At 45.1% G+C, this 12,578-nt stretch overlaps 1 protein-coding gene across 2 annotated transcripts in view; it reads left to right on the top strand.

The window, feature by feature from the left end:
• tgo (Aryl hydrocarbon receptor nuclear translocator homolog tgo) overlaps positions 1–7,742 on the top strand; it is a 30,118-nt gene extending 22,376 nt beyond the window's left edge. For both annotated transcript variants that reach the window (XM_065427578.2, XM_065427577.1), the window contains exons 8-9: positions 4,150–4,267; positions 6,636–7,742. In XM_065427578.2, coding sequence (XP_065283650.1) covers positions 4,150–4,267; positions 6,636–6,805 — 288 coding nt within the window. In that variant the 3' untranslated portion in view covers positions 6,806–7,742. The remainder of the gene's footprint in view (positions 1–4,149; positions 4,268–6,635) is intronic.
• Positions 7,743–12,578: the final 4,836 nt, after the last annotated feature.

The following is a 12,578-nucleotide window of genomic DNA, read 5'->3' as shown; positions in this document are numbered from 1 at the left end:
GTATTGAGGCACATGCAAAAAAAGCAAATTTGCTTAGCCATGACAGATACAGTGTTTGATCACACATTTTCCATTACGCTTAGCAGGAGAATTCATTATATCCAATAATTTCTTGTGCTATGTATCTATGCTTGTGTATCGAGGTTCAACTGTATTTGTTGCATGCTTATATCAGCGAGACACATTTTAGGTTTACTTTAGTATATCCGATAATTTGTTGTACCAGTCTTTGTGATCTAAATGTGCAATTGACAGAGAGGAAAATAAGGAAAGAAACAGGCTGGAAAATGCCACCAAGAGGGGCACGATGCCTGTATGCTCTTCAGGAAGAAAAGAATAGAAACGGAAGAAATAAAGGAAGGAAAGAAGAAGAAACACGATTACAGATTACAAAGACATAAGTAGAACTTTTAAAAGAGAGGACGAAATACCCAGTTTCCTATGACTTTAGTGCTTATCACAAAAAAAAAAATTTAAGTGTTTGTCGTACAGGAATGGAGAAAAAGGCAGACAGCTAAACTCGGTTTATTTTTATAAGTAGTAAAGTCCTAGGAAAGCTGGGGTTGCCCGTTTTCTTATTTCATGTCATGCTCATTTTGCCAACTCTGGGTGGTGGTCATTGGTGAACAGGAAGAAAAATAGAGATAGAAAAAAATGTGTAAGCCAAGGCTGCACAAGATTCGGCCAGCGAGAGGGTGTTCAGCGACCCTCAGTTGAGTTCAGGCTTCTATGGTGTGCAGTTATAGTTCATAACCACATCAAACATGCATTTTTCAAGTACGTTTAGATTGAATGATTACAGGTGATAGTGCTGGTGAACTGATGCTTTTGCTTGGTGTTTTCACCTTACTTTTCATAATTCAGAAATATTTTCTCACACAGCAGTGCACTGCATCAGTCGGTGTTACTTGTATGTAGTATTATCGGCACCAGTGAGGTTGTTTGAGGCTCTGTTTGTACACATAATGTACACATGTAATGGCTCTGTATGCACATTGTGTGGATAATTCACAAATATTAAAGAGCTCATAATAAGGTCAGTAACGCTTGGCCTGCATATTTCTTGACATGCTGCTGCTGACAGCATGGGCAAATGGATGAAGATACAGCAACTTTTCGTCCATTCTTTAATGGTGAAAGCTGCAATGCTTTCTGTCCATTTCATACTTCTAAACTGAAATGGCAAAATGGCATCATTTTAAACAATTTCTAGAATCGGACGTTTTTCAATTTGAAGATAAATGTTTGCACATAGAAAGAAGAAACTTGCAGCACCAAACTTTTGGGGGGAGTTCCAACAGCATTTCAGATCATTTGGAGATGAGATACAGAATGACCACTTGTTTCGTGACCCTTTCTTGGAGATGCTGAAAGATTGCAACTATTGCACGTTGTGCTCATCAACTTATAGTATTTCCTGGAGCTGAAAAACATGTAGCGGGAGAAGCCTCTTCTCCGGTTTTATATAAACCCCGACTAGAACAACTACAAAAACGCAAGTCACAGTGCCTTGAAGCTGGTATCTTTCTTCGGAAACATTTGTCTGTGAGCATTTGATGGCTCTGAACAAGAGCTGCCTTCGGTCTTCAATGACTGATGTGACATTACAAGATGTACTGAGAACAGCAATGTGCATGATGACACCAAACATAGACTGCTCCTTTGTAAGCAAAAAATTCATCGTTTGATACTGCGGCCTGTGTGGCTCTCGAAGAAGTTGATTTTGGCCCTCATTCATTTTGAGTTGTGCAGCCCACCTGTAAACAGTCGTAGGCAGTGTACAAATCAAGCGCTTCTACAGTGAACACCTCTGTAATGAAATGACCTGTATAACGAAGGAATAATTCTGTCCCAGTTCTATTACGAGCTGTGTGGTTGCAACCTTTACAGCGAAGTGGCCTGTATAACGAATGATTTTGAAGGCCCCAAGCATTTTGTTGTAGAGGTGTTTGACTGAAGTGACATATTTAAAGAAGCACATCTAAGTGCACCTGACCTTGTGTGCAGGCTTCCTTTTTGTTGTAGTAGGCACTTTGAAATAAACTTTAGGTGTCGTCCATTCGCTAGAATTCTGCTGCAGTTTCCTTCAGGTGCCATTGTACTGCAGTCCCTGGCCTTAGCATTTGCTAAATTAACTGAATGACCATAATGTTCTGCTAATGAGCATGGAATCTTGCATTTGATTCTTGGCTGTGCTGGCAGTATTCCAGTGAAGTCAGAATGCAGGAATGTTTGCGTACGTCAAGGACACTTAGTTCTTGCTTAATTTACACGCTTTTTTAAAAAATAATTTGAATCCTCAGTTGCTGATCCTTGTTTTGCAGGGATTACTTATTAATGTATACATATATTTCTTAAAAAGCCCAGGTTGAAAAAGAAAAAAGTGTTTGTGCTCCTGATGAATGTAAATTACTACCGTTTATGGGCAATGTGAATGTGACGTTTATTACAATACATTCTACTGGAGTAGCCAATGTCTTTGGCTTGCTTGGCTATGTTCCATTTGCTTATTACTAGCTGTTGTAGCAAATTTGAGTTGCTGGATGATTGTGCTCTCTACAAGGTTGTTTCCTTGAAATTTGTCTCCCGAATGCACTTAAAGGGCCCCCCACCAGGCCTCATAGCAAATTGTGGTTATACGCTGGAAGTTATCTGCTGCAAAAATTTTTCAAATCAGCTCATTAATAGCCAAGATAGAAATATTTCAGTATCGTAAACCCACGATTTCAGGAGGCGAGCTTCACCGCAAACATAGACGCTCTCTCCACTTGCCTCGTCCAGCCTCTGCAAGTGAAATTCCTTCCCTGTGTTCTCCCATACTGGACCTCAAGGATTGCGTGACGCGTATGTCACAGGCCCCGCCTTCGTTTTCTTGTTTCCTCTCCTTGCTTTTTTGCGGTGCGGCACACTTCTGTTGACAGCGTCATGTGCAAGCTGTTGCGATTGTCTCGTTTCGCGCAGCGCATGATTTTGCGCGCCATGCACGAGGACACCTGACTAGTGGTAGTCTGTGCTACATGAATACTGAGGCAGACACAAGTGAATCACAGCATGATCATGCACTGGAACACTGTAGAAAATAACATACTTTCGGTGTCTGCGCGCGCGATTCCACGACTTGGGAGCAAGCAGACAAAACAGAAGTACATCTCTCTTGCTGCAGTACGAAATAAAACAACAACCTGCAGACATTCAGTTTGTGTGTTTTATTATTTTTCTAAGCTTTAATTCATCTGTTCTAGCAACAGATAACGCGTGTGTAGGCACACTAGCACATGTACGTCATCCTCCTACTTGGAGCGTGGTGGCTGAGACGAGAAGGGAAAACGGCGTTCGGTTTGAAATTTCAGATCTTTCTGTGGTGCGTAGCGATGTAATACTTTGCAGACACGATCATTATCGCATGTTGTATGCTCTGCACTTGTCAACTTGTCAGTTCTGCACTTGTTAGCCAGACCTGGTGACAGGCCCCTTAAGAGCCAGGCATAGGAGACATCATTTCTGGGTGACAAGGAACATTGGAACTTGTAAATGATTTCACTCTAGTGTGCACAATTAATTGTAGTCTTTCCATGCAATCGCTCATCAAGTGGCTCCAAATTTGTTTTCCCTCCTCGTGAAGTCATAGTGCCATCTAGGGCCTGGGTTGTACACAAGACTACTGAAAAGAGACAAGACTACGTGTTTTTTAGCTTGAAGATCTTTATCAGTGTGCTACTTAAAAGAACTGGTACTGTGACATTGCTTTTCTTGAAACACCATGGATAGAAGCATAGAATAAGTACTTCTATAAATGTTTAACAAAATACAGTTGTATGGTCAACAAAAGATGTGAATACACCAACCTGTTGCGTGCTTGCTGCATATGCAAGAGCTGATAAAGTTGCCTGTCTCATTGCTGTCTGCTTAAAATAAATAAATTGGGGCTTCAAATGCACCAGCATGATGAAGAAGTGACTAACAATATGGTTTATGACACATGGCCACTCCACTGTGGTGTTCCTCGTAGACTAAATGTAGATAGCACCAACCAATGTTAGCACCACTTGTTCAACAACGACTCAAACTCTTCATTTGTGTGGCAGCTCGTGGAGCACTGGAGCTTGGAATTGAGTGGATTCCTGCCAACGTATAGCTGTTTTGTTGCAGGAACAATATGGATCCAGTGGATATGGTGGTGGCGGCAGTGGCAGCCAACTCAGTCCGTCACGGAGCCCATCAGGCCCCACATACACGCAGCTTGCACCAGGTGGTGCAGCACGCCCAGGTGAAGTGGCACTTTATCTTACATTAACAGCAGTACTGTCCTATCCGACAGCAACCTCTCTGCCAGCCTGTGTGGTGATGAAATAATGCACAATTGTGGACAAGATGTACTGGCAATAGGGGAGAGTGCTTGCAAGTGTCCATTGTGTATTAGGTCATCGCCGCCGCGCAAAAAGCAGTTCACAACACTAAAAGTCTATAAGCTAATGGACATGGGCTCGGACTTCTTAAAAATTTTTATTAAAAAATTAAATTATGGGGTTTTACGTGCCAAAACCACGATATGATTATGAGGCATGCTGTAGTGAGGGACTCCGGATATTTCGACGACCTGGACTTATTTAGTGTGCACCTAAATCTAAGTATACGGGTGTGTTTGCATTTTGCCCCCATCAAAATGTGTGACATAAGAAAGATGGTGGCTTTACGAGTGCCGCCTCCTAGCGCGAGCGCCGGGGGGGGGGGGCTTTGGCCCGATCACCTTTCCGATCCCCACCCGTGTGTGTGTTCAATTAAAAGCATATGCTGAGCTCGGACAAACAATCATGAAAGGAATACTCGTATGTTTCACAATAACAAAAATACCATTATTTTACTAACTTTCCACTGGCAGCCAGGCAGGCATTCATCGGAGTGAACCGAGACTACAGAAGACATTCGTTCCCAGAGTGTCGGCGAAAGAATAGACAAGTGGAAAAGACGTGTGGCTCCAAACAAAGAGTTAGTGAAAAAAATTGTAAAATAGTAAAAAATAAACAGCTAAAATACTCTTTCTTTTTCTCGATACGGCGGGTACCACATGGCCAGAGCACTATACATGGATGGCTGAAATGAGTCACAGACAAGAAAGCGCTGTCCTCATCTTCAAAAAAGCGAGGAAAAGAAACCCGCCTCCATTCCACCCTGTGAAAGTGGTTGTGCAGCAAAGCTGTTGCTGACATTAGACGAGTACCGCTGCTGCAACTGACATTAGGAGACATTACACAAGCACCACCACCACAAGCGACAAACGTCACGCGCCCACGCACATGTGCAGATGTGAAGCATGCATCCTCATTCTTGTAGGCCCCCCGCCTAGCTCAAGTGCGATATTGAACTAACTGAATTTATCAATGTAAAATGCATCTGAAAATTCATAAAGTACGATTTAAACTCAACGTGCAGACATGATAGCATCAGATTGTAATTCGAATATGTGAGAAAACATAACTCTGTTATGCGAAAACTCGAACACAGACCCCTTTTCCAGCTGCAGTTTTTTTTGGCGAGCACGGACTGAAATATCACAACCAACTAGACGCTAACCACTTGCGAAGAAGCATCGATTACGATAACAAATTAGTAGACAGCTATACGAAAAGTAAAGATAGCAGTATATCCCAATTAACTAGCGTGGTGTCACGCGTGCACAAGCAAGCATGAACACGTCTCACGCAATGACCGCGGAAACTCTTTATCAGCATGCTGGAGTGGGGATGTGCGGTAGCTGGAGCAAGCGAATTGACCTTTGTGCAGACTCTCGCGTCAATGTGCACTAAGCAACGAGAACACGGCGCAGTGCACCTAGATGCGTCTCCATTGCAGATCGCTTTCAAGATGGGGGCCGCACCGTACGTAGCAGCCGCCAGAGTAGAAAGCTTCTCCTGTTCGCTCCAGTCCCGCACGCAAGTTTTGGGAACTCTGAACTCCCATGATGCGGCCTGATTTCTGTCCATCTCTGCATAAGTGATCACTTTCCTTTTAATTGCAGCATCATGATGAATTCGGCATGTCTTTGCAGTCGGCACTTTCGTGCTGACAGAGCAAATGCAGAAAACGGGAAGACAGACGGTGCACTAACCTAAGCACATGTACTACAGCACATGGAGAAAGCTACGGCAGCTAGGCTAAAGTGAAATAGACTATTTGGTAAATACATGGGTATCTAGCTAGCCTCGAAGCGAATGTGAGGCGGCCACCTTGAAATGCCAGTGGCGATATGGTAACGCAGGTTTAGGGTCGTACTCGATCTAACAGAAAAAAAGTGCACACTACATTCGAGTACGTAAATACAGTATACTATGGTGTACAACAAACTTCAATAACCTACTTTTATTCATTCTATGAGTCAGTTACATTCTTCTACCACAAAAACCTGCTATTTATAACAAGGATATTCACAATCAGCAATAAAAAAAAAGTATTCTGGGTAAGAAATTGCTTCATAAAACAAAACGGCTAAGGGGTTATAGTCACTCTCTCTTTACACGGCACCAGGAGGGCGAAAGCTGGAGTCATAGCAACCACACCACTTCTTTTTTCCCCGAGCAGGTAGGGCTGTTGTATGTATGTGTGCCTCTGGATGAAGAGAATTGTCTGATTTCGTGCAGGTCTCTGGGGCCAGTGGCAACCGGGTGAAGCCCCCCCACCCGGAGCAGGAGGAGCCCCACCGCCACCCCCTGCACAGCAACAGGAGCTCTCCGACATGCTCCAGATGCTGGACCAATCGGGCACAGCATCGTTTGAAGAGCTCTCCATGTTCAACTCATTTCCCGAGTGACTGCACACACATCGTGGTGGGGGGGCCCTCTTTTGTAACTGCAGCAACAGCGCCGTGGTGCAAGGGTTTTGGTAGCATGCCACATCGTGGACCAGCAATGTACTTGACCCGCGTGAAGAAAAAAAAAGAAAAAAAAAGAAAACCCAGGTCACAGAAATACACTGCACTGTACTGCACCCAAGACCGCTCTCTGCCATCCTGCTTTCGCCCTTTTGTGGCGCACCTGCCACCGCATCACTGAGCTGGTAGGAAACATCACCCCAAATGAAGAAAGCTGGCTTTATATTTCATGAAGCCGAAGCAACCATTTTTCAACATATTGAAGGTGAAGATTAAATCATTGGTGCCTACTTGATTATAGAGTATAAGCTGGAACAAACATTTTAGTTCGACTCAGATTTCTCATTTCTTTTTTTTCTTGAAGGGCAAGTTTCATGAGCTTGCAATAGATGTATGCATTGTACATTCCTCATATTTTTACAGGACATGCAATTCATTTCAAAGTACTTCTTGCGCACATTCCTTCAACTTCTGCAAGTTTTAACATTATAAGCTGGAAAGCATTTGTTGGTCACAGAAAATTAGAGCTTGTCTGCTTTGTACGTTTTGTTGTAGGTGGCATGCTGCAGTTTTGGGATTGGTAGTAAGACAGCTTAGGTGGTAGTTCTTACGACGAAGCTATCATGGCATTTTGATTATGGCACATCAAAGGGTCAATGGCCCCATAAGCTTTCTTTTCATGTACAGGGCTCCAAGATGCTCTAAATGTGCTTTGTAGTTCGTGACACTGTACCTAATTTTGTTTACCTTCCTCTGTAAAGCCTTCCTTCTGTGTGCTTTTCATAAATCTAGGTTGAGATAAAGGTGTCTTCGAAATCTAATCACACCATGCCATGTACCCTTCTTGCCCTGCAGTAAAACATTTTTTTCAAGGGTAGCTGTGTACTATCTTGGTTGTTAAGGCATTACCTTTTTTTGCTGTTGCTCACGCAATGGACACATTTCATTTATATGTTAACCATATGGGGAAGGAAACAATGGAAGAAAAGCAAGTTGTGCCTGTCTTGGGTTTACTACTGCATACACTCCCAATGGTAAGCAGAGATGCATGTTTCGTGTTCATGTGTGGCTCGCACTTGCTTTTGCCAAGTGCAGTAGTGGTTCTTGAAGCAACTAGGCATCATGGAGAAGCTGCCACTAAATAAATATTCACTTTGGGACTTTTCCCGAGGATCAAGGCAGGGGATCACCTGTAGCATTTGTGGCAAGCCTTCTCTTTGTGCCCTCACAACCAGCAAGGTCTATGTTGTCAGAGTAACTGCATCTCTAAAGATTGAGCATATCCCTACCCAGCCCATGAGGAACTGTTGGTGGCTTTCGAAAAAACAAGAAAGTCTCTACCTCCACAGAGAGGGCCTTCATGGGGCTGTGTTGCCCATTGAAAGCATGACATCATCATGCGATGTGCTCCCCTTGCAGGCGAGGTTCGAGTTCTCCCTTGTGTAAACACTCCTTTAGACACAGGTTTACAATGCTAATATGGGCCGCCACTTCGCCACAGTCTATAACTGCTCAGACGATTTCTCCCATTATTGGTAGTCTTTTGCTTCGTGCAAACTCGCAATGATAAGTGGCTTCCTTTTTTAATTTGCAGTATTGCTGACAGGCATGTGCTTTGACAGATGGTTTAGCAAAAGTTTGTGTGGTGAAGGATTCTGCATTATCGCTACAGTTCAACAAGTACAATAAGATACTGTATTTACTTGTGTACAGCCTGCACTTTCTTTTCTGAAAATTTTACCGGGTGTCGGCCTTACACGAGGCAGGTTTATGGCTACTCACAAGCCCGGAACTGCGCTCAGACTGCTATGCAAATAAGTGCAACCACTGGCGATCAACTACACATTTGCAGTCGGCGACCAACTTTTCGGACACTGACTAGTGCAATCTTGTAAGTGGCTTGCAGGAATTAACCAGCATGCCAGTACGTGCAGGACACTTAGCAAAACTTTTTCCTTGCATTTATGCACTACAATGTGGAGGTGTGGGCCTTACTGGAGTAACTGTGGTACATTTGTCTGTTGCCAAAGTTTGTAATGAGATGGTGCTTGATGAGGCATGCTTGGTGCTGTCTTGGCCTGAGCCTAACTCCTGCAGGTGTGAAATGCAACAGAGCAAAGCTTTGTACATCTCTGATCCTTCTTGGAGCATATACAGTAACTGTAGGCTGCCCAAGAAGAAAGTGACATCTTGTGGCCTCTGCTGTTATATAGACAACAAATGTAGCTAACATTTTGCTGCTGTGAGTGCCAGGACCACCAAAATGGAGTAGGCCAACTACAGAGTTGCCTGCCATTCCTTCTCACTATTCTTTTATGTAACATTGCCACCCAAGCTCTGCATCCACTAATAAAGCATTACCAGAACTTGTACATTTATATCTAATGTCAAGGAGTGAATAATAATTGATGAAGGTTCCATTCTTTTTCTATTTTCACAACAAAGATGTTTTAAAAATTGAACTGAGTGCCTGGGGAAGCATTGGAGTGCAGTGTTGAGCCTTGTGCATGACCAAAGCCTTGTGGAGCTTGCTGTCCACAACCACTTTCAACAGCAAGCACCTCTGCACAGGTAGACTCGTCTGTCACAAAGGTGCCACTCGAACAGTCTTCCATGTTCCAATGCTGGTGAACTGCTGCTGGAGTGGATTTTAAGTAAGGGTGCGGCGAATATCGAAATTTTCTAATCCAAACACTTAGCTTCGAATATTGAATAATGCTATGCACATGCATTTATTAGCATGTTTGTTTATTTCAACATGTTGGGACATTGCAATTACAGTTTCAATGGTAAAAAATTTGACTAGTAAGCTGTTACACCATAATATTTTGTATTTGGCTCATGTTAATTTGGAAGATTCAGTAATTACCACTAGCTGTCTGTTCTTCCCAACTTGTGCCTTATTATACAATATCAAACGCCTGTAAACTCCAAGGCATTTGACCCTGATCCAGCCATCACTTATTGCATTTGCTGTTGAACAATAAGCTCGGGTTTGGGGGTGGCACAGCAACAGTAACAAATGAGCAAGGCAAAAGCTGTGCACACACTCAACCAAAACGAAGTGGTGCTGTACTGTTTGCAATGACCATTACTTGGAAAAGAACTGTAAGAACATTGTCTTTTCTTCTTATGTTGTATGCCACATGCAAGCAGGTCTTCTGCAGCACAGCTTGTGCTGCAAGCCCCATTTGTTTTCTTTCAGTGCGGGACACCTGACCGACTCAATGTTGTCAAGGTAGTGCATTTGCAAGAGTAAAATACAACAACCGATATAATGGGAGTTATACACCCTTTTTGCGGCGATCCCATGGGTGCTGCCATGTTTGATCACGTGATGATGCATCCACTGCTTGCTTCAACTGCCTCAGTGTTTACAATGGCTGTGTGTGGCGCTGGTGCGGCTTAGCAAACCCCTGTGAATTTGGGAGATGTCCACCCGGTCACCGTCTACGACAACGCAAACTTGGCCACAGCTTCAGAGAACATGCAAAAGCTCTTTTGGAGCTGATTAAGCTATGTCCAAACTGCGCGAACAGCGCACATTGTGCTTGTTCTAAAAGCAGGGCTAAATACGTATTTCAAGCTAACCAAACTTTCGGCCATGATTTGGCCGAGTGCCTCTCGCGAGTCGTGCGGGTCCGACACACCATCTATGCCGACGACATAACGCTCTGGGTCCCAGGAGGAAGCGATGGACACATTGAGGAGCAGCTGGACGGGTCTGAGCTTGTCTGCTCCCCAAGCAAGTCTGAGCTGTTGGCGATTCCTCTGAAAAGAGCAGATAGGAAGACAAAAGGCAACGAACCTGCGAGAGAGCAAGAGACAATAAAGATCAAGACGAGCAGCGGTCACACGATCCCGGTTGTTGAGAAAATCCGAGTGCTGGGGATGCTGATTGAGCGCAAACAAGTCAACGGCGAGACGGTCAACTGTCTCGCGGCCAAAGTCGCCACGGCCATCCGCCTCATCAAGAGGGTGTCACACAGAACAGCAGGCATGAAGGAAGAATGCCTCACCCGGCTAGTGGAATCCTTTGCTATAAGCCACATTACATACGTTGCTGCTTTCCACAACTGGAGGCAGTGCGAGCGAAATAAGATCAATGCGCTCATACGCAAAGCGTACAAGGCTGCACTCGGACTTCACGACTGCACAAGCACCGACAAGTTCCTGGCCCTGGGAGGGTGTCACACAGAACAGCAGGCATGAAGGAAAAAAGCCTCACCCGGCTAGTAGAATCCTTTGCTATAAGCCACATTACATACGTTGCTGCTTTCCACAACTGGAGGCAGTGCAAGCGAAATACGATCAATGCGCTCGTACGCAAAGCATACAAGGCTGCACAAGCACCGACGAGTACCTGGCCCTGAGAGTGCATAACACCCTGGAGGAAATCGCCGAGGCGCAGAGGCTCGCGCGGCTATCGAAAACAAGAACGGGCAGACAAGTGCTGCGTGACCTAGGCCTGGGGCCAAAGGAAAAGGGACCCGAAAATACAGGAGTGCCTGTACCGGACGCAATTAGCAGACGGCTACGGGTATGTCCGGTGCCTAGAAACATGAACGCTGAGTTCCACAGAGAGTGGCGGGCGACGAGGGCCAAGGCGCTCATCGATCTCCATGCCAAAGACAGGGGTGCCGTGTTTGTGGACGCGGCAGAGTATCCACATGACAGAAAGGCATTCGCCGCTGCAGTCGTCGGGGTATCGACCGGTGCAACGAGAGCAGCGGCGAGTGTGCGGACTCGAGGGGCGCATCCAGCCGAGGAGGTGGCCATTGCCCTGGCCATCGCCGACCCCGTGTGCACGACTGTGCTCCGTGATTCTAGGACGGCAGCGAGAAATTGCGCCAGAGCAAGGGTGTGTGGTGAAGCTGCGCGTGTGTCTGTGTCTGGGCTCGTCTGCTCTCCAAGCAAGTCTGAGCTGTCGGTGATTCCTCTGAAAAGAGCAGCTAGGAAGACGAAAGGCAACGAACCTGCGAGAGAGCAAGAGACAATAAAGATCAAGTCGAGCGGCGGTCACACGTACGATCCCGGTTGTCACCCGGAATCCCGGTTGTCGAGTGCTGGGGACGCTGATCGAGCGCAAACGAGTCAACGGCAACCGTTCTGCAGGCATTTATAACAAAGTTTCTTCACTCACTCACCAAGATTAGTGTGTTTTGCTCTTCGTTCTTTATTTGGCACATATTTTGAAGCAGCAGCTTGTCGCATTTCTGACTCGGCAAATTTCCTTGGTGCAGTCACTATCTGATTTTCTGCCTAATCGCTCGCGGGTGTGCTCAGTTTCGATAGATTTGTTCTTGCTGCGTGCAAGGCTTGAAACGTAGCTGTTTTGTACATTGTAACAAATATGTATTATTGCTAGTAACTCGCTTACTCTTGTGGGCCGTCACGAAACATTCAGCTTCGACCATTCTTGCGCTATCGGTGTAACCCATCATTTACTGTGCGCATATGGTGCGCATATATTCAAGTGTGCGCCCATTCACTTATTCACACGTTGGCAATACAGAGGGCGTAAGATTCCGTGCCAGTTGGGGTAAGCAATGGACCGTGCTGTGCTCGAAACTTAGGTCAGGAAGCATCGCTACTCTCCCTTTGTCATTGTTTAATGAGCGGTACTCACTCTTGCAGACGTTCCGGGGCTGAAGCACTTTCATTGAAGGTTAGCGATACAACGCTGGCGGATGAGAAAATTTCTGTATCCTCG

This window comes from Dermacentor albipictus, chromosome 2, assembly GCF_038994185.2.
Source record: "Dermacentor albipictus isolate Rhodes 1998 colony chromosome 2, USDA_Dalb.pri_finalv2, whole genome shotgun sequence".
Classification (NCBI taxonomy): domain Eukaryota; kingdom Metazoa; phylum Arthropoda; class Arachnida; order Ixodida; family Ixodidae; genus Dermacentor; species Dermacentor albipictus.
This window is presented reverse-complemented; position numbering and strand designations above follow the sequence as displayed.